This window comes from Callithrix jacchus, chromosome 7 (genome assembly GCF_049354715.1).
Source record: "Callithrix jacchus isolate 240 chromosome 7, calJac240_pri, whole genome shotgun sequence".
Lineage (NCBI taxonomy): Eukaryota > Metazoa > Chordata > Mammalia > Primates > Cebidae > Callithrix > Callithrix jacchus.
The window spans coordinates 46,727,694-46,754,726 of record NC_133508.1 but is presented as its reverse complement, the minus strand read 5'-3'; the positions used below and the strand labels follow the sequence as shown (position 1 = coordinate 46,754,726).

Genomic DNA, 27,033 nt, shown 5'->3' with positions numbered 1-27,033 from the left:
GTGGGGGGAGAGCAAGACTCCGTCTCAGAAGAAAAAAGAAAAAAAAGGAAGCACTGGTAAAACATAAGTCCTTGCTTAGGGAGCTGGGATCTGAGGACCCAGCAGTAGGAGGAAGAGCCTCTGTCCAGAGTGAGCTCAAGGACACCCTCAGGACAGGACCGAGAGAGGAGCATTGGCACTGAGCCCCGGATGGCGCCTCTCTCGCCAGGAATCCGTGCACAGGCATCGAGAGTGAGGTCTGGGACTGTGGCCAAACAGGGTAGACTAATTGGGAGGTAACAGAAGTGTCTTTGTCTTTGCTGAGCTTAATTTTTGTGGTTAACAAAATTAAGAGGAAGGAGCCTGGGATGCTGATTCTTAGCCTTGTTTCTTGCTGTTGTTATTTTTTTAATCTTGAAGTTTCACAAATAATCTCAGAGATACTCTAAAGATCTCAGAAGAATGGAAAGTAAGTTTAATTTTAATTTGCCTCAAATATATATTATACATATATGCATCCATAGTGTGTGTGCACGCGTGTGTGTGTGTGTGTGTGTGTGTGTATGGTAAAGCCCCCAAACTGCAGCCTTCAGATGCTGGAATTCTCCAGAGCCTCTTACAGAGGGTCCCCAGGTTCTCCTGAACAGCTCCTCCTGAACCAAGATGGCATGGGAACACCTTGGAAATGGTTTCTTCTCTTAAACTGAGATGCCCTTGGCCTCCCTGGAAATTTTCTCTGTAATCATCCTCATCTCTGGAGCCACAGAGAATAGCTCCATTCCCTTGATTGCATAATAACAATACTTCAGTAACTTGAGTTCAGATCCCAAGTCTGCTTTCTTCTTAGGGGACTTGGGGAGGTGTGTTCCTGTGTCTCTCACATCCTGTCTCCCTTAGAGGGGCCCTACGTAGGCTTGCTACTCAGAACCAAAGACCCTTCCCAGGAGTACAAACTTCACACCAGATGTGATTCTGTTTCTTATTTTATTATTTTTTTGAGACAGTGTCTCGCTCTGTTGCCCAGTCTAGAGTGCAGTGGCCCAATCATCGCTCACTGCAGCCCAACTTCCTGAGCTCAAGCATTCACCCTGCCTCAGGCTCCTGAGTAGCTAGGACTATAGGTGCATGCTACCATGTCCGGTTAATATTTTTAACTTTTGAAGAGATTAGACAGGGGTCTCACTATGTTACTTAGGCTGGTCTCAAACGATCCTCCCACAGCTTCCCAAAGTGCTGGGATCACAAGTGTGAGCGACCACACCCTGAGTGATCCTTTTATTTATATATTTATTTTACTTTTTTATTTTTTATTTTTTGAGACAAAGTTTCATTCTTGTTGCCAGACTGGAGTGCAATGTTGAGATCTCAGCTCACTGCAACCTCCGCCTCCCAGGTTCAAGCGATCCTCCTGCCTCAGCCTCCATAGTAGCTGGGATTACAGGCATGTGCCACCACACCCAGCTAATTTTTGTATTTTTAGTAGAGATGGGGTTTCACCATGTTGGCCAGGCTGGTCTTGAACTCCTGACCTCAGGTGATCTAAGCCCCTGGGCCTCCCAAAGCACTGGGATTACAGACATGAGCCACGGCGCCCAGCCAAGTTATCCTTTTATTGATGCCGCCTAAGCGTGAGCTGCCACATCAAGCTGAGCTAAGAGATTAGAGTGAGGCCAGTGAGACACTAGCCTGGGTACAAAATTCAAGGAGACACCAAAAAAACTCAGTAACCGAGAGAAATCCTATTTTAATGCAGTATTCAAAGACATTAAAAGTAACACCAAAAATCCATAATTAGGAAGATATTAATATTTTAAATGGAAAAATGCTGTGTTATTAAAAACAGTCATCCATTGCTTAACCATGGAGTTACCTTCTGAGCACTAAGTCTTTAGGCAATTTTTTCATTGAATGAACATCAAAGGGTGTATTTACACCAACTGAGGTGGTATATATTGTTTTATTCTATCACACACACACACACATGTGTATATATATAGTTTTTATTTTTTATGATTTTTTTTTTGAGACAGGTGTTGGTCTATTGCCAGGTTGGAGTGCAGTGGTGCAATCTCAGCTCGCTGATCGCCTCTCCGGTTCAAGCAATCCTCCCGCCTCAGTCTCTCAAGTAGCTGAGACTGCAGGTGCGCCATCGTGCCCAACTAATTTTTGTATTTTTTTTTTTTTTTTTAGTAGAGACGGGGTTTTGCCATATTGGCCAGGTTGAACTCCTGAATTCAAGTGATCCGCCCTTCTCAGCCTCCCAAAGTGCTGGGATTACAGATGTGAGCCACCATGCCTGCACATATATTTTTGCCTATGGAAAACCAAATGCCCCAGCACCATTACTGAATAGCGACTGTTACCCCTACTAGATCTGCAATGCCACATCAAGTTCCATGGATGAGGTTTCTTCTATATATGCTCCGTGATACTCTTATAGGGCCACTGTCACACATGCAGTCCATCCTGCTGAAACATGCATCACTGTACTCACTGAACGTGGTTTATGTTTCGTCTTTTTTTTTTTTTTTTTTTGAGATGGAGTCTCACTCTGTTGCCCAGGCTGGAGTGCAGTGGCTCAATCTCAGCTCACTGCAACCTCTGCCTCCCGGGTTCAAGTGATTCTCCTGCCTCAGCCTCCCTAGTACCTGGGACTACAGGTGTGCACCACCACGCCCGGCTAACTTTTGTATTTTTAGTAGAGACGGGGTTTTACCATATTGGTCAGACTGGTCTTGAACTCCTGACCTCATGATCTACCCACCTTGGCCTCCCAAAGTGCTGGGATCACAGGCATGAGCCACTGCACCTGGCCTCATTTTGTCTTTTAAGAGACTGTCTCACTCTGAACCCAGGCTGCAGTGCAATGGCATAATCATAACTCATTGCAGCCTCCAACTCCCGGGCTCAAGGACTACTTATCCCCAGCTGTTTGAATAGCTGGGACCACAGGCACATGCCACCACTCCCAGCTAATTTTTGTTGCTTGTTGAGACAAGGTCTTGCTGTGTTGCCCAGGCTGGTCTCAAATGCCTAGGCTCAAGCAATCCTCCCACCTCGGCTTCCCAAAGTGCTGGGATTACAGGCACGAGCCACTGTGCCCAGCCCAAACTACCAGCTTTGCTTGCAAATTTATCTGGAATCCAGTCACTTCTCACATATCCACTGCCACAACCTACAGGACCTACAGTGACAGACTGCGACTGTCAGCGTGGCCACCACAATCTCTCCCTGGGACAAGGCAAGAGTCTCCTCATCAGCTGGGCACAGTGGCTCATGCCCATAATCCCAGCACTCGGAAAGCCCAAGGTGGTAGATCACTTGAACCTGAGTGCTAGATCAGCTTGGGCAACAAAGTGAGACTCTCTCTCTACTAAATAAATAAATAAGCTTGGTGTGGTGTGTGCCTGTGATCCCAGCTACTCAGGAGGTTAAGATGGAAGGATCACTTGAACCCTGAAGGTTGAGGCTGCAGTGAGCCATGATCATACTACTACACACCAGCCTCAGTGACACAGCAAGACCCTGTCTTTTTTTTTTTTTTTTTTAGTAGAGACGGGGTTTCTCCATGTTGGTCAGGCTGGTCTCGAACTCCCGACCTCAGGTGATCCGCCCTCCTTGGCCTCCCAAATTGCTGGGATTATAGGCGTGAGCCACCATGCCCAGTCGACCCTGTCTCAAAAGAAAGAAAGAAAGAAAGAAAAGGTCTCCTCGTTGAGCCTCCATTTCAGCACCTCCAACACCCTTGTGGTAAACTCTCTTGGGTTGTGGGGGATCCTGGTATCCAGGCCTGTGGGTAGTGCCTACCACCTTGACTCTGGGTTTGACCATGGGATCTGTTTTGGCCAATGAGACATCAGCAAGCAGAGGCCATCAGCACTTGCACACTGGCGCTTGTCCTCTTGGATCATTTGTTTTCAGGCTACAGCTGCCATGTGAGAAGCTGGGATGGACCACAGGTACACACGCTTTCTCTGCAAAGGGCTGGATAGTAAATATTTTCAGCCTTGTGGGCCTTGCAGTCTCTGTTGAAACTACTGGACTTTGCCATTGCAGCTAGAGAGTTGCCATGTACAATACATAAAGAAATGGGGGGGTGGGGCATGGTGGCTAACACCTGTAATCCCAGCACTTTGGGAGGCCGAGGCCAGCAGATCATGAGGTCAAGAGATCGAGACCATCCTGGCCAACATGGTGAAACCCCGTCTCTACTAAAAATACAAAAATTAGCTGGGCATGGTGGCACTCATCTGTAGTCCTAGCTACTCAAGGCTGAGGCAGGAGAATCACTTGAACCCAGGAGGTGGAGGTTGCAGTGAGCTGAGATCACACCACTACACTCCAGCCTGGTGACAGAGCAAGACAACATCTCAAAAAAAAAAAAAAAAAAAGAGCCTGGGCAACATACTAGACTCTGTGTCTACAAAAAGGTTTTTAAAAACAATTTAGCCAGGCATGGTGGTGCACACCTGTGGTCCCAGTCACTTGGGAGGCTGAGGTGGGAGGATCACTTGAGCCTGGGAGATTGAGGCTGCAGTGAGCCATGACTGGCAGCACTGCACTCCAGCCTGGCCAACAGAGTGAGCCCTGTATCCAAAAAGAAAAATGAGTGTTTGTGTTTCAATAAAACTTTATTTATAAAAACAGAATTTGGACCCTAGGTCATAGCTTGTCAATGCCTGGGCTAGACAGACTACTGAATGATGAGAAGCCATGTGGAGAGACCCTGTAGAGTGGGAGGCTCTACTAGGTTGAATAATGTCCTCCTCCAAAACTTCATGTTTATCCAGAGCCTTCGCCTATGACCTAGACTGCCAAAACACAATTCCTTAGAGTGGGCAATTTACAAATAATAGACACTTATTTCTCACAAGTCTGGAGGCTGGGAAGCACAAGATCAGGCATCCACAGATTTGGAATCAAGTAATGGCCTGCTTTCTGCTCCTCCTCCATAGATGCTGTGCCCTTACGTGGCGGAAGAGCAAGGTGGCTCCCTCCAGCCTCTTTCATGAGGACCTTAATCCCATTCATGAAGGCAGGACTCAATCACCTGCTAAAGGCCCCACCTCTCTCTCTCCATTTTTTGTGTTTTTTGTTTTTTTTTTTTTTTTTGAGACGAAGTCTTGCTCTATTGCCCAAGCTGGAGTGCACTGGAGCAATCTCAGCTCACTGCAACCTCTGCCTCCCAGGTTCAAGTGATTCTCCTGCCTCAGCCTCCCGAGTAGCTAGAATTACAAGTGCCCGCCACCGCGCTTGGCTAATTTTTGTATTTTTAGTAGAGACAGCATTTCACCATGTTGGTCAGGCTGTCTCGAACTCCCGACCTCAGGTGATCTGCCCGCTTCAGCCTCCCAAAGTGCTGGGATTACAGGGGTGAGCCTCCATGCTCAGTCTATCACTTTCGTCCAGTCTCCTACCTTTGCTTTTGAGATCAGTACTTTAAGGAGGCTCATTCAGCCAGTTAGAAATCTACCCACTTGCTTTTCCATTCAAAATGCGGAAGAGAAATCTCCCTTTCCCTCCTAGCTTCAAGATCATCCTGAGAGGCTCTGACAAAGGCTGTGCGGAAATCCATTCTCTCCTCAGCATTTCCCTGACCACCAGGAAACAAGACAAGCAAACAACAAAAAGCCTAAAGTTAGTCAGAGAATTCCAGCGCAGGAGGTTTGGGGACTTTACTTCCAAGGACTTCACTTCAAGGAAATGGTAAGGGATTTGTGGAAAATCAGAAAGTCTCTTTCTTTTTTGAAACAATTTCTCTCTTGTTGCCCAAGCTGGAGTGCAATGGCGCTATCTCCGCTCACTGCATCCCCCACCTTCCGGGTTCAAGCAATTCTCCTGCCTCAGCCTACTGAGTAGCTGGGATTACAGACACCTGTCACCACATTCAGCTGATTTTTGTATTTTTAGTAGAGACGGGGTTTCGCCATGTTGGCCAGGCTGGCTTGAACTCCTGAGCACCTCGCCTTCTCAAAGTGTGGAGATTATAGGGGTGAGCCACTGTGCCCAGCCCAGCAACTTTATTGGTCTTTGATCCATGCAGGGAGAATTTTCTCATTATCTTGTGGTGTGCCTGAAGGCGTGGTGAAACCCTGCTCCCCACACCTGAATCACATGGGACCACTACCTTCTGAAGAACTTGGCTCCTGATTTTCCATCTGGAACTCAGCAATTGTTATTTGACCTCACTTCCTTTCAAGACAAGGCCCATCTCAGGGGCCAGCACTCCTGCCTCTAAGTGACACTGTGACAACCTTAAGAACCTCAGCGACAACCTTAAAATTCTGTGATGAAGTGGGGAAGAGAGACAAATGAAAAGAAAACCGGCTGAATAACCTCCTGCAGATGCTATTTAGGGATATTAGTGCCTTCTAGGCGTCCATTCTAGCTTGAAGCAATAATTCCCAGACTGTGAGCTCCTCCAGAGGATGCTATTATCACATCCAACCTGAAGATAAAGGCGCTGGGGCCCTGAGGGAGGCCATGCTGAGTACTTTGATGTCAAATAGAGATGCTTTCCTCTGATGCCTGCTGAGATGGACTTTCCTGGAGGTGTTCTATCTCAGCTCTGACTTGGGCCCCCCTTCATCACCTCCTCCCAGGGGAACTCTGCTCCCAGGTGCCTGCTGCTTCCTGGCTTCCCCTGCTCCCCTGGGCCTTCTTACTTAATCCCCTCACCCTTATACCTCTCATTTGGGCACCCTGAGGAATGCCAACCTAGCATGACTGTTGAAAAACTGCAGCGGCCTGGCGCTGTGGCTCATGCCTGTAATCCCAGCACTTTGGGAGGCCGAGGTGGGTGGATCATGTCTGTAATCCCAGCCTTGGGAGGCCAAGGCGGGTGGATCCTGGTCAGGAGTTCAAGACCAGCCTGGCCAACATGGTGAAACCCGTCTCTACTAAAAATGCAAAAATTAGCTGGGCATGGTGGCGTGTGCCTGTAATCCCAGCTACTCGGGAGGCTGAGGCAGGAGAATTGTTTGAACCAGTACCCAAGAGGTGGAGGGTGCAGCAAGCCGAAATGGCACCACTGCACATCAGCCTGGGCTACAGAGCAAGACTCCGTCAAAAAAAAAAAAAAAATCGGCATCACCTATACTAAAAAAAAAATTGGAATGATACAGAGAAGATCAGCATGGGCCCTGTGCAAAGATGGCACAGAAATTTGTGAAGTGTTCGGTACTTACAAAAAAATTTTATATTTAAAATATGGCCAGCCGTGGTGGCTCATGCCTGTAATGCCAGCACTTTGGGAAGCAGAAATGTGGATTACGAGGTCAGGATATGGAGACCATCCTGGCTAACATGGTGAAACCCTGTCTCTATTAAAAATGCAAAACTTAGCTGGGCATGGTTGCGGGTGCCTATAATCCCAGCTACTTGCGAGGCTGAAGCAGGAGAATCACTTGATGCTTGAAACCAGGAAGTGGAGGTTGCAGTGAGCCGAGATCACACCACTGCACTCCAGCCTGGGTGACAGAGTGAGGCTCCCTCTCAAAAAATAAAATAGTACCAAGCGGGGTGGCTCACATCTGTAACCTCAGCACTTTGGGAGGCCAAGGTGGGCAGATCACGAGGTCAGGAGTTTGAAACCAGCCTGACCAACATGGTAAAACCTCATCTCTACTAAATACAAAACTTAGCTGGGCGTGTTGGAGGGTGCCTGTAATCCCAATTACTTAGGAGTCTGAGGCAGGAGAACTGCTTGAACCCAGGAGGCGGAGGTTGTGGTGAGCCAAGATTGCACCACTGCACTCCAGCCTGGGCAGCAGAGCGAGACTGTCTCAAAAAAAATTAAATGAAAATAAAACAGGCCGGGCATGCATGGTACCTCACACCTGCAATCCCAGCACTTTGGGAGGCCAAGGTGAGTTAATCACCTGAGGTCAGGAATTCAAGCCTGACCAACATGGTGAATCCCGTCTCTACTAAAAATACAAAAATATTAGCCGAGCATGGTGGTGGATGCCCGTAATCCCAGCTACTTGGGAGGTTGAGGCAGGAGAACGCTCTTGCCTCAGCTTCCCAAAGTACTGGGATCACTGGTGTGAGCCACCAAGCCTGGACTCTCATGTTCCATTTCTTAAGTGGGATGTGGGTACAGAGACATTTATATACACTTTATGTAGTCTCAGGTGTACGTGAAATACTGAGTGATAACCAAATACTAAAACTGTATGATCTGTCATGAGGCAGGACCATCCACCTAGATCCCCCGAGGCCTTCTGCACTCATCTGGTATCTTACCTCCCCAGAGCTCCACATCCTACCCTGAGGTTCCCTATCTGGCCGGAGACCCTCTTTCATAAAGACCACCTTCTCCAGCTGACCGGTGGTTTTTACACACATATCACAGGTAGAATCTGTAATCTAAGCAAGTTATAGGCCGTAGCAGATTCACTTTCCCTTGCTCCTAGTCACCTGCAGACACCATGCATGTGCTACCTACTGTGCTTCAAGGTATGGTATTCCACTAGCTCTAGACAGTTATTCCCCACCTGCCCACCACCAATAAAACTGCTCACCAAACTTGCAGCAAGTGAGAAATAATAACTAAATGCTCTGATGCTGACTACAAGTAAATGTGAACCCCACGGCCTGCTAAGAAAGCCTCAGGAGCTATGGAAACAGGGAGGGCATTTGGCAGCCTATGAATTATGGAAAAGATTTCAGGACATCTCTAGTAATCATTAACATTTTAGCTACAATGTGATGTCAAAGTGCTGGCTCAGACTGTGGAGCTGCAGCCTCCAAGAATCTTACAACAGTCGCAGCCTGGGATCATGCTCTGCCTCTGATTTTCTGCTAGATTTACTGGTTCTGGCAGGAGCAGAGTATCTTTATCTCCCTAACCATTTTCATGTAAAATAAGATTGGAGCCCTTTCAGGGCCCCGCCTTAGAATTGCTCTGAAAGTAAAAGTACCAAGTGCCTGATTTCTTAGAGGTCTTACCAGTAGATGTTGGCTGTTGATTTAGCTGCTGAGTCATGGGGCTGGGGATATTGGTTTTAAGTAGCCAAAAACGTCAGTGAATTGCTGGTGAAATCACAAACTCTGCTTGCAAAATTCGTGTAATCCTTTAATAAAACATTTTACAATTATTTTTCTGAATTTAATCTTAAAGTTCTTGCTTCTTACCCATTGGAAAACGAATACTATGGACGCATTATGCCTTCATTTTTAACCAACCCCTTGGAAACCTCTCAGTAGCTACCAGGATAAAAATGCTGGGGGTTAAGGAAGAAAAACAGTTTTTGCAGCTGACCAGAAGAAATAATAAATTCAAGTATATATTTGAACATCTCTTTGCAAGGAAATGAGGAAAATCAGATGTTTAGTTCTCTTACAGACCAGCAGTGATACTGAAAAATACAAAAGTAATCCATAACCGAAAACGGAGTCACCATTTCAACCCTCCCTTAAGAATGGAGGGGGAGGTACTGTGGAGCTGAGTTGTAATGGCTATGTGTTCTTGATCAGAAAGGTGCAATCATCCACCAACTCTTTCCATATTCCATGGAATATGACCCGTCTTGAACTTTGAGAAACTCTCTGGGTCTATGTGAAACTCCAGTCCCAAAAAATGTACATGAATGGTTCACAAGAATCCAGGTAGGTTTGATCTAGTTCCCTAGATGGTAATGAGGGCGATGTGAAATTTCAGATGCAACATGAACATGGGCTGGAGAATGGATTAACGCTGGGTTAGCACGTGGGGGTGCGACGGGCACCTAGGAGGCACTCAAAAAGTATGAGGCAGAATTAAAGGGAAGTGAAGCTTCTTTTGGCTGTCTCGGCCGGATTCTCGCCGCAGCAAGGAGAAAAGGACTGGGTCACCTTGGCGGGTGGCAGGCGGAGCCCGGCCAGACGGGCGCGGCTGGGGGGCAGTGCGCAGGCGCAGACGGCGCACGTGGCCCCCAACACGCAGCGCTGCGGCATGGCCCGCGCCCCAACACGAATGGGGCCGTGGCGCTCAGCTACTCAACGTCTCGACGCCAGCGGGGTCTCCCGGATTGCGGCGCAGGGTAGGAGGGCCGGGACCGGCGCGGGCCGCCAAAGTCGTTAGGCAAGGTCGAGGGCCAGACCTGAGGCCCGGGAGCGACGCTGAGTGCGTGCGGGACTCAGAGTACGTGACAGAGCCCTGAGCCCTCATGCCCGCCGCGCCGTCCCTGGCCGTCCCCCAGGGCCCCGGCTCCGCACACCCCAATTCGGCTCAAGGGCCCCATCTGGGGCCAGAGTTTCGCCCGCACCACGGCAGGGCCTCTAGGGAGTCTGGATCCCCCAGATCCGCCGGCCTCACGTCCCCGGGTCGTCGCCCCCCTTTCCCTGCCGCTGCCACCATCGCAGCGGCACGCCCATTTCCGGGAGGTGAGGGCCTGAGTGACGGCTCTCACGACCAATGGCGAGACGGCGCTGAGGGGGCGTACCCGGGAGGCGGGAAGTAGGTGGGGTCTTTTTTAGCTGGGCAGGAAGTCGGCGCGGCTGGCACGAACAGAAGCTGTGAGGACCCGCAGCACGCAGACGTCCTCTGCTTAACGCTCATCTCGGTGTCTGCAGCACTCTCTGCTTCTCTCCTAGGCGACGAGACCCGGCGGTTAGGTAATGATTGGCGAAGGGCTGAACAACCGGCAGGCGACGCAGGGCTTTTCTGGGCTGCTAGCAGGGCTCTTTACCCTGACAGGGAGGTGGCGCGCCCGCAGGCCCAGGGTAGCGGAATCGGGGGCGCGTGCGAGCCATCTCCCCGGGTTGGAACTGGCGCCCCACTTCACCCGGAGGCCCGGGGCGGGGGAGCAATGCTAGGCGTACGTGCAGGGCCCCCAATTTCTTTGGAGGGGAAAGTGCAGATTAGCACGTGGTTACGGATTGCAGGGCTGGGTCACCGTCGGGGAAGGTCGGGAGCTGCACTCGCGTGTGCAACTGGGAGTGGAAGTTGCTTCTCCATTGTAGCCAAGTGTAAGGTTTTTGGGAGAAACGCAGACTGAGCGGCGGTGCCCACTCAGGCCAGGCCCTTCCTAAGATGGAGGAGGATGGCGAGAGGGGAGATGCCCACGAGGCTGCGCCCCCCTCCCCCACCTACAGCCCCTGCCTCGGGCCGCACTCGCGGCCCGCGCTTCTGTCCCGTAGGCTGGTGACTCATTTCCCTCCGAGAAGGCACCTCTTCATGAGGAACCTGCCGCAGAGCCGTTGGATCATTGGGAAGTCCTCCAGGCAACCTCGCCCAAGTTGGGCAAGAGCGGCTCCCCGGCTGGCTACCAACAGTCGGGCCATGATAGGACTTAAGAAGGATGTATTTTAAGAAAGCTTCCTGTTTGCTGTTTCCCTGCGATGTGCGTTTCTCTCTGGGCGGTGGGGTCCATTACTTTACTTGCCTTTCGGGCCCACCCGGGCCCTGACTGCTCAGTTCATTTACTGAATCCCTAATTTGGGATTCCATCCAGGCAACTGAAAAAGCTGTGAATGGGCTGGGCACGGTGGCTCACGCCTGTAATCCCAGCGCTTTGGGAGGCCGAGGTGGGCGGATCACGAGGTCAGGAGTTCTAGACCTGCCTGGCCAACGTGGTAAAACCCCGTCTCTGTTGAAAATAAAAAATTAACCAGGCGTGGTGGCAGCCGCCTGTAGTCCCAGCTATTCGGAAGGCTGGGGCAGGAGAATCAATTGAGCCCAGGAGGCACTGAGCCCAGATGGCACCACTGCACTCCAGCCTGGGCTAGAAGAGTGAAACTCTGTCTCAAAAAAAAAGCAGTGAATGCTGAAGTCAGACCAACCCTCCTCCCTGCCTGTGCTCCTGAGCTATGACAACTTTGCAGAATAGTTTGTCTATCCAACTTAAAGATCACTTACATTTTATTTTCACATCGCAAGACCTTTGTCTTAAGTCACTAAAATGAAACCAAAAACGCTGAGGTGCCCTCATAAAATTGCCTGTAAAAGTATGTCTGAGATACACAAAGTAAATCACAGTGGTGGTCTGGAAATGGGGCAGGGGAGTATTGACTAGAACCGACCTGAGAGAACTTTTGCAGTGATGGAAATGTTACTCGAGTATGTAATTTGCCAAAACGCAAAATTAACTTATTTCTAAAAATATGTTTAAATAAACGTGCCTTTTTGGAACCTAGTAGATAAAAACTAAATGCATTTTTCTTGGCTAATGAATTAAATTCCATTGTTACATAGACTACAAAGCCACATAAGTGACTTCAGTATCTAATTTTGAAAGTTAAAAATCTGCCATTTGCTGCCCCAGGACATTCCAGAGACGCTGTTGGAGGGGAGCCCAGTTAGATAATGGCTTTGAACACTAAGTTCCTCTCACCCACCTCGGTTCTGTAAGCTGTTCAGTTAGGTTTTTGGATCGCACCAAGGAAAAAAGTAAGAAAGGGTTTTTCTTTAAGGAATTGCTACTTGTTTTTCATTGCTGCAAATTCTTGGGTTTTTTTTTTTTTTTTTTTAAACTGTTTTCAAAGAAAGCCCCTTCCCTTGAAGTATCCTAGTGTTCAAAGAATCTTTCCTCTATTTCCAAATTATAAAGCCCCCTTGGGAAGAAATACTAATTAGATGTCATTATTGGCTGGTCCTGGTGGCTCACCCCTATAATCCTAGCATGCTTTGGGAGGCCAAGACAGGGGAGGATCACTTGAGACCAGCCTGGGCAACATAATCAAAATGAAATAAAGATGTCATCATTAATGAAGACCCCAAGTACTGAGAAATCTGAAAGTCCCAGAAGACGGTAGTAGCAAAGATCACCGTCCAAGGATTTCATTGTTCCTGACCTCCAAACTCAGAATTTGATTATCAGTATCTACCAAGTGAATATTCTGCTGCTGTCTCAAATTTAATCTGAAGAATTATGGCCAAATTTGTAATTCACTATTTTAATTCTGCTACAAACCAGATTTTCCCCAGGTCCCCCACACCCCTTTTTGGCCTCGTCCTAGTGGTTTTGCTTGTGACCTTCATGTCTGTTCTTGGTTCCTTTCCATTTCCGTGCCAGCCCTCATTGTTTGCTCATGACAGTAGCCAGTTTTGCATCTAGCAACACATTCATCTTTCCAGTTGGATTTGATTTCTCCCTGGGCACACAAATTGTTGGGCTTTTTCTCTTTTTTTGCTTACAGAACAAGACCACAGATGCTGGGGTTTAAACCATTTATGCCGGAGGTTCCAAATATTTTTTGTGAAAAATCAGACCTTGGCAATGACTTGGGCAGTAGGATAAAAATAACTCCCGCAAGCTTAGTGTTCCAATAATGGAACACTAGGAATAAATAGCTTAAGGCCTTCCAGAGCTGGGCCTAACTACTTATTTAGGAGAATTCCCACTGCTTTTCAGCAGGCTTCCCCCCACACCCTAACCAGCTTTCCAACATCCAATATTTAGTCCAATGCCGGTTCTTTCTAGTCCAGGAACCTCGGAGTGATTCCTTGACTGAGGAAGCAAATGCAGCATTACGGCTTGTGGAAAATATGACCTGTGTATCTCCCCCACAGAAATCCACCATGTCTATTCTCAAGATCCATGCCAGGGAGATCTTTGACTCTCGTGGGAATCCCACCGTCGAGGTTGATCTCTTCACCGCAAAAGGTATGTGCCACCCTGGTTTCCGCAGTTCCTTCCACCACGCTTCATTTTTAAAATTTTCTACAAATGCTGGAGCCTTGGGCAAAAAAAAAAAAAAAAAAAATCGATCAAAGCTTTTCTTTCTGTCTGCATGTGCTAGTAGGTTGTGATTCCTGACTAGCGGTGTTGGGGGATTTTTCGGCATGTAGCCAGTATCTTGGTGCCCCTTGGCTTAAAACCACATAAGTTGGTTGGCTCCTAAGTCAGTGAGGTAAGGAGGTAAGTAAGGTGATACCATTGAGACCTTGTCCCTAGAAGGACCCATCACTAGTTGTTGGCTGACAGCTTGCAGTGACCAAATATGGAGATAACAGCATGATAGGATGATTTCTCTTGATAGGGAAAGAGATCAGGGGAGGACCAGCAGGCATAAACTTAGCACCCTTATCTCTGTGTCTAGAAATCACTCTTCAGCAAGGATCAAGGACAGTTTTTACCTGTGGGCTTGGGAATAATCCAGAGGCTCTCATTTTTACCTGGCCATCAATCCCCATTGGAGGAGTTTTCTTAAGAAAAAAACAACAGAATGGGGAAACTCCTTCCTTTTACTTTAAGAAGAAAATCCAGTGCCTCTGTAGCCGTGCGTTACCTCTAGCACATGGCACAGTGGACAGGGTGGGTGAGGTTGGCAAAGGAGCTTCAGGCAGAATCATTCAGGGGTGCTAAACACAGAGAACTGCCAGTCAGAGCTGAGTCACCCGCTGTGAGTCGCCCTAGCAGTGGAACCCCAGCCCTTCCCTTCCCCTCCCCCTCAAGAAGGAAGGATCCTTGAGGCTCAACTTAACAGGGCAAAAGACTGCCTGTGTTCTGCCTCTGACTGCTTGCAGTGTGGGCTCCCAGGCACAGAGGGGTTTCTCCAGAATCCTGAGGGCTCTCACAGGATGCCAAGAATTTGCTTCATCCAATGAGATTGGTTTACTTAGTCAATGAGTGGAACTTTCTGCTTGAAAATTACTGAACTTCAAGCAACAAAAGACCCCAGATGTCAGGGGATTGTTCGGAGGCGGACATTATGTCTTAATCCTTTTTAAAAAATGAAATGATAACTTGTTCAGAACATTTCATCTTCATCTCTCTTCCTGTCTCATGGCCTTTTTTAGAGCAGTTTTAGGTTTTAGCTTCACCGCAAAAGCAGGCGGAAGGTGCAGAGGCCCGTGCACCCCCATGAACCCACGTGCACCCACTGCCTCTGCGCATGCGCAGCCTCCCCCATTGTCAACATCCCCACCAGAGTGGTGACTATGCATACACATTATCACCAAAAGTCTGCAGAAACCAACAAGTCTCTCGTTTTCAACTTGTCTTTGTCCGATCCAGTGCTGGGTGGATATGTAGGGAGCCCCAGGTCAGGTTCTAAGAAGAAAGTCCGTCCTAACATGCTGCAGTGCGATGGGGAACACCGGTGGGTCCTTTGCTGAAAATACCTGGTTGTTTTGGTTGGTTGGTTGGTTTGTTTTTTTTTTTTTGTCATTTGCCTTCACACTCCACACATCTCAAATGGAGAAATTTCTTCTACCTTCAAGTAGATTCAAGGGGCTGCCTACACTTTCCGCTCCCCTAAACCTGTCTGCCCCACCTATCTGCAACACCTTCCTTGACACCATCTGTTCTTTTACCTCCTCCAAAAATTGCTTTTGTTATGCTTAATGGCATAGGTTTCACCAGATGGCTGGTTTCCGAATCTGCAGGATTACTTGGTTCGATTCTTGTATTTATTAGACCGCACATTTTCTTTCTTTCTTCCTTCCCCTCGCATCCATACTCTTTGCTGGCTCCCAGTTGAGCATAGAACCCCCAAAATAGCATTTAGCATTGTCCAAACTGAAAGAAATCAGCTAGATATTCCTCCTGAGCCAATAAATTCCCTAATTTCATGCTTAACATCCATATAGTATCTGGTGGGGTGCAGTAGCTCAGGTCTGTAATCCCAGTACTTTGAGAGGCTGAGGTGGGTGCATCACGAGGTCAGGAGTTCAAGACCAGCCTGGCCAACGTGGTGAACATTTGTATTTCTACTAAAAATACAAAAATTAGTCTGGTGCAGTAGCGGGTGACTATAATCCCAGCTCCTGGGGAGGCTGATGCAGTAGAATTGCTTGAACCCGGTAGGTAGAGGTTGCAGTGAGCCGAGGTTGCAGTGAGCCGAGATCACGTCATGCGCTCCTCCAGCCTGGGGATATAGTGAGACTGTTTCAAAACAAGCAAACAAAAACATACATAGATAGATACACACACACACACACAGAGTACCAGAACATCTTCAATGCCCTGTATGGCTCGCACTGTATTTCTGTCAGGCAGTGCTGCTGGGATAATCCACAGGGCACTAACACAAGCTTGTGAGCGATACATACTCGGACTTCCAGGGTCAGAATCTGCATTTTAACAAGACCCCGGGTGGCATGCAGGCTCTACTGGAGAGCGGTTTCCTTCTGCTAGGGGAATTAGTCATCTTTGTAGTGAGGTTTGCAGTACAGGATTATAAGCACATGAAAAGCACTAAGAACAGGCCAGAGCATTTAAATCCCCCAGCTGGTAGGAGGAAGAAACAGTTCTCTAATGACAGATGCATCTGTGGGCGGGAGGGAGCTGGGGCTTGTGCTGTAACTGGATTTCTTAATTGCTACTGTTGTCTTTTTCCCCCTCATCCAGGTCTCTTCAGAGCTGCTGTGCCTAGTGGTGCTTCAACTGGTATCTATGAGGCCCTAGAGCTCCGGGACAATGATAAGACTCGCTATATGGGGAAGGGTAAGCCTTAAAACCCACAGCCCGTGGTCTCCCTGCCTCCAGCCCTTGTTCCTGGCCTTGCCCAGTACCGTCTTCCTCTCTTGGAGTGGTGGGGGGCTTGCATTTGCAGGTTTATGGCCAGTAAACCTGCTGTAACCCATGATGTTAATGGAAGCAGTGCCCCACCACGTGGACAGGAAAGTTGGTGTGTTGATTCCAGGGTTCCTAACCCTTCACGGTCAGGGTCCAGAGTTTCAATGCTTGTTTCTATTGCACTTTGTTCACAATCTGTGAAATAGTCCTTCGTGGTTAGAACAGGAACCCAAGGGTGAGAACAGGGCCTGTTAACTAAAGAAAAGGCTCCCCATCTCTCAGGAGGGTTCTGTGGGCCCTACAGATATCAGCGTCTTCAGGGGCAAGGGAGGTATCCAGGGAAGGTCTAGCCAATGGCCTACCCTTAATGGTGAGCTACAGATGTGTCATTTAGTTTGAATTTCCTATTGAATGACTCACAGAAACCCTGCTCTGTGGCAGAGCCAACCTCTAACTGGCTGTATTCAAATTGACTTAGTGTTTGTGCAACTTTGACCTGTCTATAGATAGAATATGTGGTCAAATTACAGAAAAGCACATAGGGCTAAATCATACATTCTCAGTGGCGGAGCAGGGCACTTGGAAAACTCCAGAAAGGCTGCAGGGGAGGGGGCAATGTGAAATCATGTTGGGAAATGCTGGGCTGGTGTTGCAGTGGTGGTACTGGGTGTTCAGTCCATTGTAATGCTCTAAGAAGCGCTCTCCACACACAAACATGTCACCATTCAATGGCCTGCGTGGGGACTTACCGGAGCAGGATGGTGCTGTTCCTTGATGGTAATGAGTGCTCAGTAAGTCAGTATTTGTAGAATGAACGCATGGTCCCTGAAATGCTCGCCTCTGCTTTCCTGTCCCTCACTGTCTCTCACTCGCAGTCCTTCATCACCGGTTCTCTTCTGAGTCTCTCTCTCATTTTTCCTTCTTCATCCTCCTCTGCCGGGCAGGCGTCTCCAGACCCGTTAAGTATATTAATGAGTTCCTGGCACCAGCCCTGTGCACTCAGGTAACTGATTGGACAGCCTTTAGTCTGCCGCTGGTGTTTCCAGTGCATGGTCTTGCAAACTAACTTCCCGTCAGATCACTGTGAGCCAGCTGCTCTTGGTGTGGCTCTAACCCTCTGGGGTCCTAGGTAGGAGCACTCAGACTGGGCCAGAAAGTTCTCTCATTCTGGGGGGAAGGGGAGGGGGAAGAGGTCCCACGGAAGGTCCTTTGGTGGGCTTCCGGGTCGGCCTCAACAGCGGTTCTCTTTAGCAGTGCTGCTCAAGCCTTGTTTTAAAGTTAATGTCAGTAATTTGGTTTAATTGTTCCTTCTAGGTGTCTCAAAGGCTGTTGAGCACATCAATAAAACTATTGCGCCTGCCCTGGTTAGCAAGGTAGGACCTGCTTCCTGATAACTAATGTGTCTAATGCCACCCAAGTGTCTCCCAGGCCCAGGGGCTCTCCTGTTTATGGAAGAGCTTATTCTGAGAGCTACAGAAGCCGATAGGATTCCCTGTCATGCATGAGAACAATTCGTGCATGACATAATTCTAACCTGCCCGCTGCCTGACCGTCCACTTCTGATAGCAGATGGAATTGCATCAGAAGAATGAGGTGTTTTTCTCCCCTGCAACTCTCTGGGCCTTTGGGAAATTAAGATCCAGATTTTAAGAGCGGCTGTCTCAGGGGTGTTTGTAATAGTGTCCATGGTGACTAATTTCTCATGAACTTTGGAATTATTTACTATAGTTCTATTGACTTTGACAGTGGAATTCCTTCCTGTTAAGTAAAATCATCCTGGAAACCTTCAATATGTCAAACACAAAAGTAGAGCTGCTGGAGGTGAAGTAGGGCTGGGGACCTAGCAGCCACCCAACTCAGCAGGTTTTTACCTCATTCACCCTCCCTTCAGCCCTTCCCTCCGTAATATCTGTGGCACTTGTCAGATGAGACCAGTTTGAAAACCCCTGTCTAAAAATGCTCTGGGCCAGGTGCAATGGCTCATGCCTGTAAACGCAGCACTTTGGGAAGCCAAGGTGTATGGATCACTTGAGGTCAGGAATTGGGGGCCAGTCTAGCCAACATGGTGAAACCCCATCTCTATTAAAAATACAAAAATTAGCCAGGTGCACCTGTAATCCCAGCTACTCAGGAGGCTGAGGCATGAGAATCACTTGAAGCTGGGAGGCAGAGGTTGCTGTGAGCAGAGATTGTGCTACTGCTCTCCAGCCTGGGCAAAAAAGTAATCTCAAAATAAACTCATCTCAAAAATAAAAACCACAACGCTCTCTAGGCCCGGTGCTAGCCCAGCCACAGCCTCCATCTCTGCATCTATGTAGTCCCTCTCCTCCAGGAATTCATTCTGTACACAAGGGAAAAGGAGACACTTCTTTGTCTCTGTCCCTCACCTGTTGGTTTAGGCCTTGCTTTTGTGGCACTCTGTAATCACCCTCTGCCCGACTGGCTCCCAGACGAAATCTGCCTGTGCCACCCACTGCCAGTCTCCTGGACACACCTCCACACAGACCTTACTCTCTGTCCCTTCATACCCTTATGGAGTGTGACTCATGTGATGAGCGGGGCATCCCCTGGCATTTTTTTCCCCCTGGGAGAAACATACCAAACTGTTAGTGAGGATTGGCCTCTGAAGCTGTGTGCTTGAGTAACTGCCTGTGTGTTGCAGTGATGCCTAGACAAAGCTGCAGAAGACACCAGATTGCTAATACAGCATGAGATCAAAGTTGATTTTCTTTGCATATTTTTTGTATCAAGAATATCATATATAAAAGTAATGCTTTGTTAATAATATATTAGTAAGTTTTAAAAGTAATGCTGATTTTTGGCTGGGCGCAGTGGCTAACGCCTGTAATCCCAACACTTTAGGAGGCTGAGGCAGGCAGATCCCTTGAGGCTAGGAGTTAGAGATCAGCCTGGGCAACATGGGGAAACCCGTCTCTACAAAATACCAAAATTAGCCAGGCGTGGTGGTACGCACCTATAGTCCCAGCTGAATTTGGAGGATCATTTGAGCCTACGAGGTGGAGGTTGCAGTGAGCCGAGATTGTGACACTGCATTCCTGCCTGGGTGACAGCAAGACTCTGTCTCAAAAAATAAAAAATTAAAAAAAAAAATTAAAAAGTAATGCTGATTTTTATTGGATTGCTTTGAGCCAGTTCCCAGTACATCAGTTTTATTACTTTATAGTCTCATCAGGAACTCATTTTGATCCATCATTACATGCTTTGCTAAATGATTTCAGAGTATTTGCGGAAATCATGCCTCCCATCAAAGGATGAGGATTTGCTGTCTTTGAGGTTAGCCAAGTGAGCAGCAGAGCCTGCCTTTCAAGGGCTTGGTCTTCATGAGTGAACAGTGAGCTTTGTTTATTTGCTGCCTATGAAAGCCATGTTCCTTGGTGGCAGTGATTTACATAGCACATGCCTGACAGTTCTCTTGTGTGTAAAGTCACTTAGGGCTCCCTGGGTAGACTGTTTGACACAAGACACAAGCATTGTGTCTAGGAGCCTCCATCTTTGTTTCGTTGTTGGGTGAATGAATGATAATCTTGAAAGTGAGTGGAAGGCAGTTTTGTGTCTCACCGTTGATTTTTGTCCTCCACTTTTTTGCTTATAAAACAAACATCACAGAATTGATTTTGATTTTACACAATTTCAAAGTCAGATTCCATGGTAGGGGAGCAAAGGTTATGCAGATAAGAGTGACACCAAACCCTCATTCTTCCCTCTCCCTTGTAGAAACTGAATGTCACAGAACAAGAGAAGATTGACAAATTGATGATCGAGATGGATGGAACAGAAAATAAATGTGAGTGGTCCAAGGTGGCATTTTTTCTGGGGAAGATCGTGAAGCCTCCTGAAGACTTTAAAAACATTCAGGAAGAGGTCCATCATCTTAGTGATGAACTAAATGAGCCTGTGGTCCCCTCCCATTTCTTTCTGTCACTTTTAAATCACACTTAAATATCAGGAGTAAAACCAGGTGACAGCAGCCCGTCAGTTTGGTTACTCAGAAGAGCTTTGCTTCTTATTATAAATTCAGCAGTTCCTCTAGTTGGCTGGAGTTGGGCTCTGTCGTAGAGGGAAAAAGCAGTGGTGGGTCCACATGGAATGCTATTTGCATTTCTAGTAACTGAGACGGAGGAGTGATGCGGAGAGGTGGTGCAGAATGCGGCCCTAGGTACAGTACAGCAGGACAAAAGTTGGTGAGTCAGAAATTTCACCCGGTTCTCTTCTGTTCTAGCTAAGTTTGGTGCAAATGCCATTCTGGGGGTATCCCTCGCTGTCTGCAAAGCCGGTGCTGTTGAGAAGGGGGTCCCTCTGTACCGCCACATCGCCGACTTGGCTGGCAACTCCGAAGTCATCCTACCAGTGCCGGTGAGTGGCTTATTGGAACTTCCCAAGCAAGGAGTTAGGGGTTTCAGCTTGCTGGTTGGAAACCGGAGACCTCCTGTGCCTTGACCTCTTAACACATGTGAGACTCTCCAGCACAGCTCTGCCCCTTAAGAGTGGCCTTGAACAGGTAACTCAACTCACCTGTGCCCCAGGTCCTTTATCTGTGATGGAGGCTGGGGGAGGAAATGACAGCAGTACTTCCCTTGCTAGGCTGTGAGCCTTAGCTGACATAGTAACAAGTGTTTATTCTGATTATAATAAATTTGCAACTATCAAAATGGTGTGAACTGGGTGCAGAAGTGCATGCCTGTAGTCCCAACTAATGAAGAGACTGAGGCAGGAGGATCACTTGAGCCCAAGGGTTTGAGACCAGCCTGGGCAAGACAAGTATAGCAAGACCCTGTCTCTAAAAACATGAGTCATGCCTGGTGTCATGCTTCTCCGCTCTGCTCTCCCCAGGCATTCAACGTCATCAATGGCGGTTCCCATGCTGGTAACAAGCTGGCCATGCAGGAGTTCATGATCCTCCCAGTGGGTGCCGCAAACTTCAGGGAAGCCATGCGCATCGGAGCGGAGGTTTACCACAACCTGAAGAACGTCATCAAGGAGAAATACGGGAAAGATGCCACCAATGTGGGCGATGAAGGCGGGTTTGCTCCCAACATCCTAGAGAATAAAGAAGGTAAAGGCGCTGTGCCAGCTCCCTCGGGGCGGGGCGGGGGGGTCGTCCACACCTGCCTTTGTGGGAAGGGGGTTCTTTCCACCTGTAGTTAGTAAGGATCAAGACCCTCCAAAAGGGTTTTAAGCAGGAAAAGGGAAGCTTCATTTTTTAATTTTGTTTCATTTTTCTTTTTTTGAAATGGAGTCTCACTCTGTCACCCAGGCTGGAGTGCAGTGGTGCGATCTTAGCTCACTGCAGCCTCCACCTCCTAGGCTCAAGCAGTACCTAATAGCTTGAGGAGCCAAGTGTCTGTCTGTCCTACTGGCAGGGCAGCTCAGCTGTAGATAGCACAGCCCAGCCTGGCAGGAGGGTCCTGCCACCCAGGGCTGCCCTTCACTGGGCTTTCTCTTAGGTCCTGCCTCAGCTCTATGGAGGGTGTGTGCCTCGAGACAGCTGATCTCAGCTCATTACTGTAACTGTATCCTGGCCAGGACAGCTGTTCCTGGGCACTAAATTTGGGAGCATTCGTCAGTGGTAAAGGCTGCCTTCTTGGAAGCTGTACTGAATTTCCCACATAGTATGCACCAAGAGCTCTGACCCATGGTTTCTTGCCCCAAAGCAGGAAAAAAAAAAAGGAACTAACATTGTCAGAACTACTGGCTGGAGCCTGAACACCTCTTGATCTTTGTGTTACAGTCCCTGTGTAGCAGCTGTTGAAGGGAAGTTTTCTCTCTGCCTGTTTTCCAAACCTGTTGCTGCCATCTCTTCACAGGTCTGGAGCTGCTGAAGACTGCAATTGGGAAAGCTGGCTACACCGATAAGGTGGTCATCGGCATGGATGTGGCAGCCTCCGAGTTCTACAGGTCTGGGAAGTATGACCTGGACTTCAAGTCTCCTGATGATCCCAGCAGGTACATCTCACCTGACCAGCTGGCCGACCTGTACAAGTCCTTCATCAAGGACTACCCAGGTGAGTGCTTCCAGGGTGCCGTCTCCCCTTTCCAGCCACCCACCTGCAGCAGGGCAGCAAGAGCATCTGGCTGGCTGGTGATGGCTGCAAGGAGTGGGGGCGGGGGGTATGTCTGAATAATCTGCCCGAGCGCACACAGCAAGTAGTGAGGCAAGAATTCAGACAGGGAAATCTGACTCCAGAGTCTGAGCGTTTACCCACTACCCTAAATAACTTGGTCGAGGTTGAGCCAAGATCCAAACTCAGGTCTTCTCACTTCTGAGTCTGTCTCCATTCTGATCTTCAGTGGCACTAAACTCAAACCACCCTAGGTAAATACACGTCCTCTTGTAGGTATAAAAAAAATTTTTTTGTTTTGAGGCTGGGTATGTGGTGGCTCACACCTGTAATCTCAGCACTCCGAGAGTCTTGAGACATCATCACTTGAGCCCAGGAGTTTGAGGTTAGCGTAGGGAACATGGCAGGAATCCATTTCTACACAAAAATTAAAATAAGTAGCAAGGTGGCTTGGCATACCCCTGTAGTTCCAGTGACTCAGGAGGCTGAGGTGGGAGGGATCACTTGATCCCAGGATTTTGCAGCTGGAGGGAACTATGGTTGTGCCCACTGCACTCAAGTCTGGGTGGCAGTGAGTTTTTTTTTTTGGACCTATAGACCCAGGACTGTGGGTGACCTGTGTTCCCTGCTGCAGGAGTAGGTTGGTGGGCACACTGTTTCCAGGATCAGTTGGGGGACATCTGTGTCCTGTGATTTGGGGCAGTGTGAGGCTAGGCAGGCAGCAAGTTAAGGGGGAAGCAAGGCTCTGGGTGCTGCAGTGGAGGACGCTGGGAGGATCACACTGATGAGACCTGTCCCTCCTTTCCTTAGTGGTGTCTATCGAAGATCCCTTTGACCAGGATGACTGGGGAGCATGGCAGAAGTTCACAGCCAGTGCAGGAATCCAGGTGGTGGGGGATGATCTCACAGTGACCAACCCGAAAAGGATTGCCAAGGCTGCAAATGAGAAGTCCTGCAACTGCCTGCTGCTCAAAGTGAACCAGATCGGCTCCGTGACCGAGTCCCTGCAGGCGTGAGTGTCTTCCCGGCCAGCAGCTTGCCCACAGCTGTAGCTTGTGAATCAGAAAAAGGGCCCTTTTGTTGCAGTGATGGGGAATCCTGTTGGCCAATATGTAGGGCACCCCGGAATTTCAACAGGTTTCGTGTTTGAACTCAGGAGCCTTTTTAATTGAAAAGTTGGGGTGGAGGCCAAGGCAGGAGGAGCTCAGGAGTTCAAGACCAGCCTGGGCAACATAGCATGATCCCATCTCTACAAACCAATTGAAAAAAAATAAGCCACAGCCGGGCGCAGTGGCTCACACCTGTAATCCCAGCACTTTGGGAGGCCAAGACGGGTGGATTAGGAGGTCAGGAGTTCAAGACCAACCTGGCCAACATGGTGAAAGCCCCATCTCTACTAAAAATACAAATATTAGCTAGGCACAGTGGCACACACCTTTAGTCCCAGCTACTTGGGAGGCTGAGGCAGGAGAATCACTTGAACCCAGGAAACAGAGGTTACAGTGAGCTGAGATCATGCCACTGTACTCCATCCTGGGTGGCAGAGCAAGACGCTGGCTCTAAAGTAAATATGCCGGGCGCAGTGGCTCAAGCCTATAGTCCCAGCACTTTGGAAGGCTGAGGCAGGTGGATTGCTTATGCCCAGGAGTTTGACACCACACTGGGCAACATAGTGAGAGTGTCTGTTTTTTAAATTAATGAGTTAAGCAGCCTAGGGTGTTGCACTGATGGCCTATTCCTGATTCCTTGTGGCTCTTGACACATGCCTTCATTTTACATGGAGATGGTGGTTGAGCGGTTGTATCTGTGAGGGGCTCTGTCAGGGATCACTAGTCTTTCTCCCATCAAGGGAGGCTGAACCCAGTGTTTGAACTATGACAAGCAGGCTGAGAAGGTCCTGGAGGTGGAAGAGTTCAGAGGAGGGTGAGAGTTGTCCTCTGCTCTTGACAAGCCCAGGCATGGAGAGTTTTAGCCACTGTTGGCCCTGCCGCTGCTCTCCTGCTGGCACTGAGGAATAATGGCATTGGGGTTTGTGGCACCAGAAAATGCACTCATGCTATCTTGGTTGTCTCTTGGCTTCCAGGTGCAAGTTGGCCCAGGCCAATGGTTGGGGCGTCATGGTGTCTCATCGTTCTGGGGAGACTGAAGATACCTTCATCGCCGACCTGGTGGTGGGGCTGTGCACTGGGCAGGTGAGAATGAGCGTCTCCTTTCTTCTCTCCAACCTCAACTTCCTAGGAATACCCAAAACCAGTGCTGCTCCTTGTCTGTCCTGTTTTCGCTCATTTCCCCTGAGTCACTGCCCTGGTTTCGGAGCCTGAACAGAACAGGGCCATGAGCGTCCTTCCGGTGTGATATGGACCCTCTTTCCTAGGGTCAGGTTTAGAAATTATCTCTGACATTATACCCTCTCCCTGCCAGAAATGCCCGTAAAGCCTGTCTGTCCCCTATAAGCGAATGGCCTTTCTTTTCTCCTAGATCAAGACTGGTGCCCCTTGCCGATCTGAGCGCTTGGCCAAGTACAACCAGCTCCTCAGGTAAGGGGGGCTGCTGAGAACAGGGACCTGCACTCAGAGTAGGCACTGCCCTTCCCCAGGGGCTTCTGGCTCTGGGAATGTGTATGGGTGCAGACGCACAGTGCAGACAGCCAGGCCCAGATCAGGCTTAGGTTCAGGCAGAGTTAGGCATAGACCCCGCACCCACCCAGTGCCATCAGAGGCAGGAGCCTGTTCCGCACAGTGCTGCCCTCTTCTGGTGAGGGAGGATGGGACCACCTTCAACAGTTCAGCCATGACCTTACAGCTTTCAGAGTGCCTTCATATGATCTGTTTCAGCCACTTAACCCCTGTTTTGTGGATGTGGAGCCACGGCTTGGAGGGAGGAAGAAAAAGCCAAAGGACACATGGCTGGGTTCACTCATCAGCGCTGCGCGGGCAGTGCTGATCTCCCTTTCCTATCTGTGTCCTTGGAAGGCCCCTGAACACTGGGAGACTTGCCCCCTTTTTTAGTTATTATTTCCTGGACTTGTAGGGAAACGGAACACCCATTCCTGAGTACTCCCTTATTACCCCTTCATTAAAACTGAATCCTGGGAATTTTCAGACATTCACAGAAAAGCAGGTGAACAGTAGACATGGGCTTTTTTGTTGTTTTGTTTGTTTGAGACAGGGTCTAACATCAAGATTCAAGCAGCACACACATTTTCTCTACTTCTGGAGTCTCAGAGCAGCACAGTGTAGAGGGTTTAAGAAGGTGGACAAACTGGAGAGTTCCAGGTTCTCAACTTCCCAGGAACTCCAGGAGGAGTGGGGCTGTGTCTTTGACATCTGGGGTGGGAAAACTTACAACTTGAAGACTAACTTTTCTTTTATCCTCCCCATCTCTTCCAAGAATTGAAGAGGAGCTGGGCAGCAAGGCCAAGTTTGCTGGCAGGAACTTCAGAAACCCCCTGGCCAAGTAAGCAGTGGGCAGGCCAGCCCTTCAGTCGCCTGTTGGCTAATTAGACTCCTCCCCTCTTGTCAGCTCGGGCAGCTCCAGGCCCCCCGACCAACACTTGCAGGGGTCCCTGCTAGTTAGCTCCCCTCGCCCACCACCATGGAGTTCGCACTGCTTGCTTAGAACTTCTACAGAAGCCAAGCTCCCTGGAGCCCACTTGGCAGCCCTAGCTTTGCAGTCATGTAATTGGCCCAAATCGTTGTTTTTCTCGCCTCACTTTCCACCAAGTGTCTGGAGCAATATGAACCTCCAGGGTCATATCCGGGGTGGCCACAGGCAAGATCACCAGTGGTTTTGTGCTCAAAATAAAAGGCATCAGTGAACCATGAGAATACCCTTTTTTGTGTGGCATGTGTATTTGGGACAGTCTGGGTCTTGTCCTTAGTGTTCAGGGGGCCTGCCAATAGGGAGTCAGCCTTTGAAAACTCTGTGCAGAGAACATTTTCCTGTGTCCTTGGGAAGAGAACTTCAGGCAAATGCAAGAGAGGAGACATGCGCTGTCCCCCTCCAAGGTAGTGGGGTCACAACAGGGAGTCTAAGCTCGGAGGCAGAGCGAGACTGTTCAGACAACTCATTTGGAAGAAAATTCAAATGCAGGCCTATGTGTTGATCATCTTAAAGATGGTAGCTACTGGGTTACATAACCATACTGTTCAGGCCAGAAGGACTCCATGGTAAATGTGACCATCTTGGGAAGCGCTAGGATGTGGGTCTCTTCCTGGGGAAAGCAAGTAAAGAAGGATTAAAAGGGAACTCTGGGCAGGAAGGTAGAAGGGCATCCAGAAGACCTCGGGACCCCATTTAAATTAATGAATTGCATTCCTTGGTTTCTCAAGCGTCAGGTTTCATGTACTCGGTAGCTGCCATTTGTAGCTGATGCTCACTGCGTCAGATTATGCAGATAGAAAACTTGAATGTTGCAGAAAGTACTGTCCTAGGGTAATGCTAAATATAGGCTGTGAGGAATACATGTATTCCTCAGAAGTGAGAGATGAGGCCAGGGTTTGGTGGCTCACACCTATAATCCCAGCACT

General features: G+C 48.8%; 1 protein-coding gene, 1 long non-coding RNA gene and 1 other non-coding gene across 9 annotated transcripts; all 3 read left to right on the top strand.

Annotated features, from left to right (window-relative positions):
* The first annotated feature begins 26 nt into the window (after positions 1–26).
* LOC144576927 (uncharacterized) lies at positions 27–9,086 on the top strand. The gene is made up of 3 exons (XR_013519775.1): positions 27–448; positions 5,506–5,685; positions 6,023–9,086. It is a non-coding gene; the product is annotated as an uncharacterized LOC144576927 (long non-coding RNA).
* Positions 7,065–7,166, top strand: LOC118143391 (U6 spliceosomal RNA). Its single transcript, XR_004727612.2, has one exon. It is a non-coding gene; the product is annotated as a U6 spliceosomal RNA (small nuclear RNA).
* A 790-nt stretch (positions 9,087–9,876) lies between the features above and the next one.
* Positions 9,877–26,331, top strand: ENO1 (enolase 1). 7 transcript variants are annotated; one of them, XM_078330312.1, is made up of 13 exons: positions 9,877–10,004; positions 13,475–13,568; positions 16,257–16,352; positions 17,369–17,427; positions 17,739–17,797; positions 20,160–20,229; positions 20,665–20,798; positions 21,276–21,498; positions 22,250–22,447; positions 23,315–23,516; positions 24,588–24,696; positions 24,983–25,041; positions 25,895–26,331. In XM_078330312.1, exons 6-13 carry the CDS (start codon positions 20,199–20,201, stop codon positions 25,962–25,964), a joined length of 1,026 nt encoding a protein of 341 aa, XP_078186438.1. In that variant the 5' UTR covers positions 9,877–10,004; positions 13,475–13,568; positions 16,257–16,352; positions 17,369–17,427; positions 17,739–17,797; positions 20,160–20,198; the 3' UTR covers positions 25,965–26,331. The 7 variants fall into 7 exon arrangements, with proteins under 7 accessions (XP_078186438.1, XP_078186437.1, XP_035163509.1 ...); XM_078330311.1 differs by having other exon boundaries at positions 9,877–10,105; XM_078330310.1 differs by lacking the exon at positions 9,877–10,004 and adding an exon at positions 10,464–10,578.
* Positions 26,332–27,033: the final 702 nt, after the last annotated feature.

Excerpts from the sequence above, each read along its gene's own strand:
- ENO1 (XM_035307618.3), top strand. The coding sequence starts at position 13,484 with ATGTCTATTCTCAAGATCCATGCCAGGGAGATCTTTGACTCTCGTGGG. Across the intron at positions 17,798-20,159 it reads CGCCTGCCCTGGTTAGCAAG|AAACTGAATGTCACAGAACA; the intron begins GTAGGACCTGCT and ends TCTCCCTTGTAG. Across the intron at positions 25,042-25,894 it reads AAGTACAACCAGCTCCTCAG|AATTGAAGAGGAGCTGGGCA; the intron begins GTAAGGGGGGCT and ends ATCTCTTCCAAG.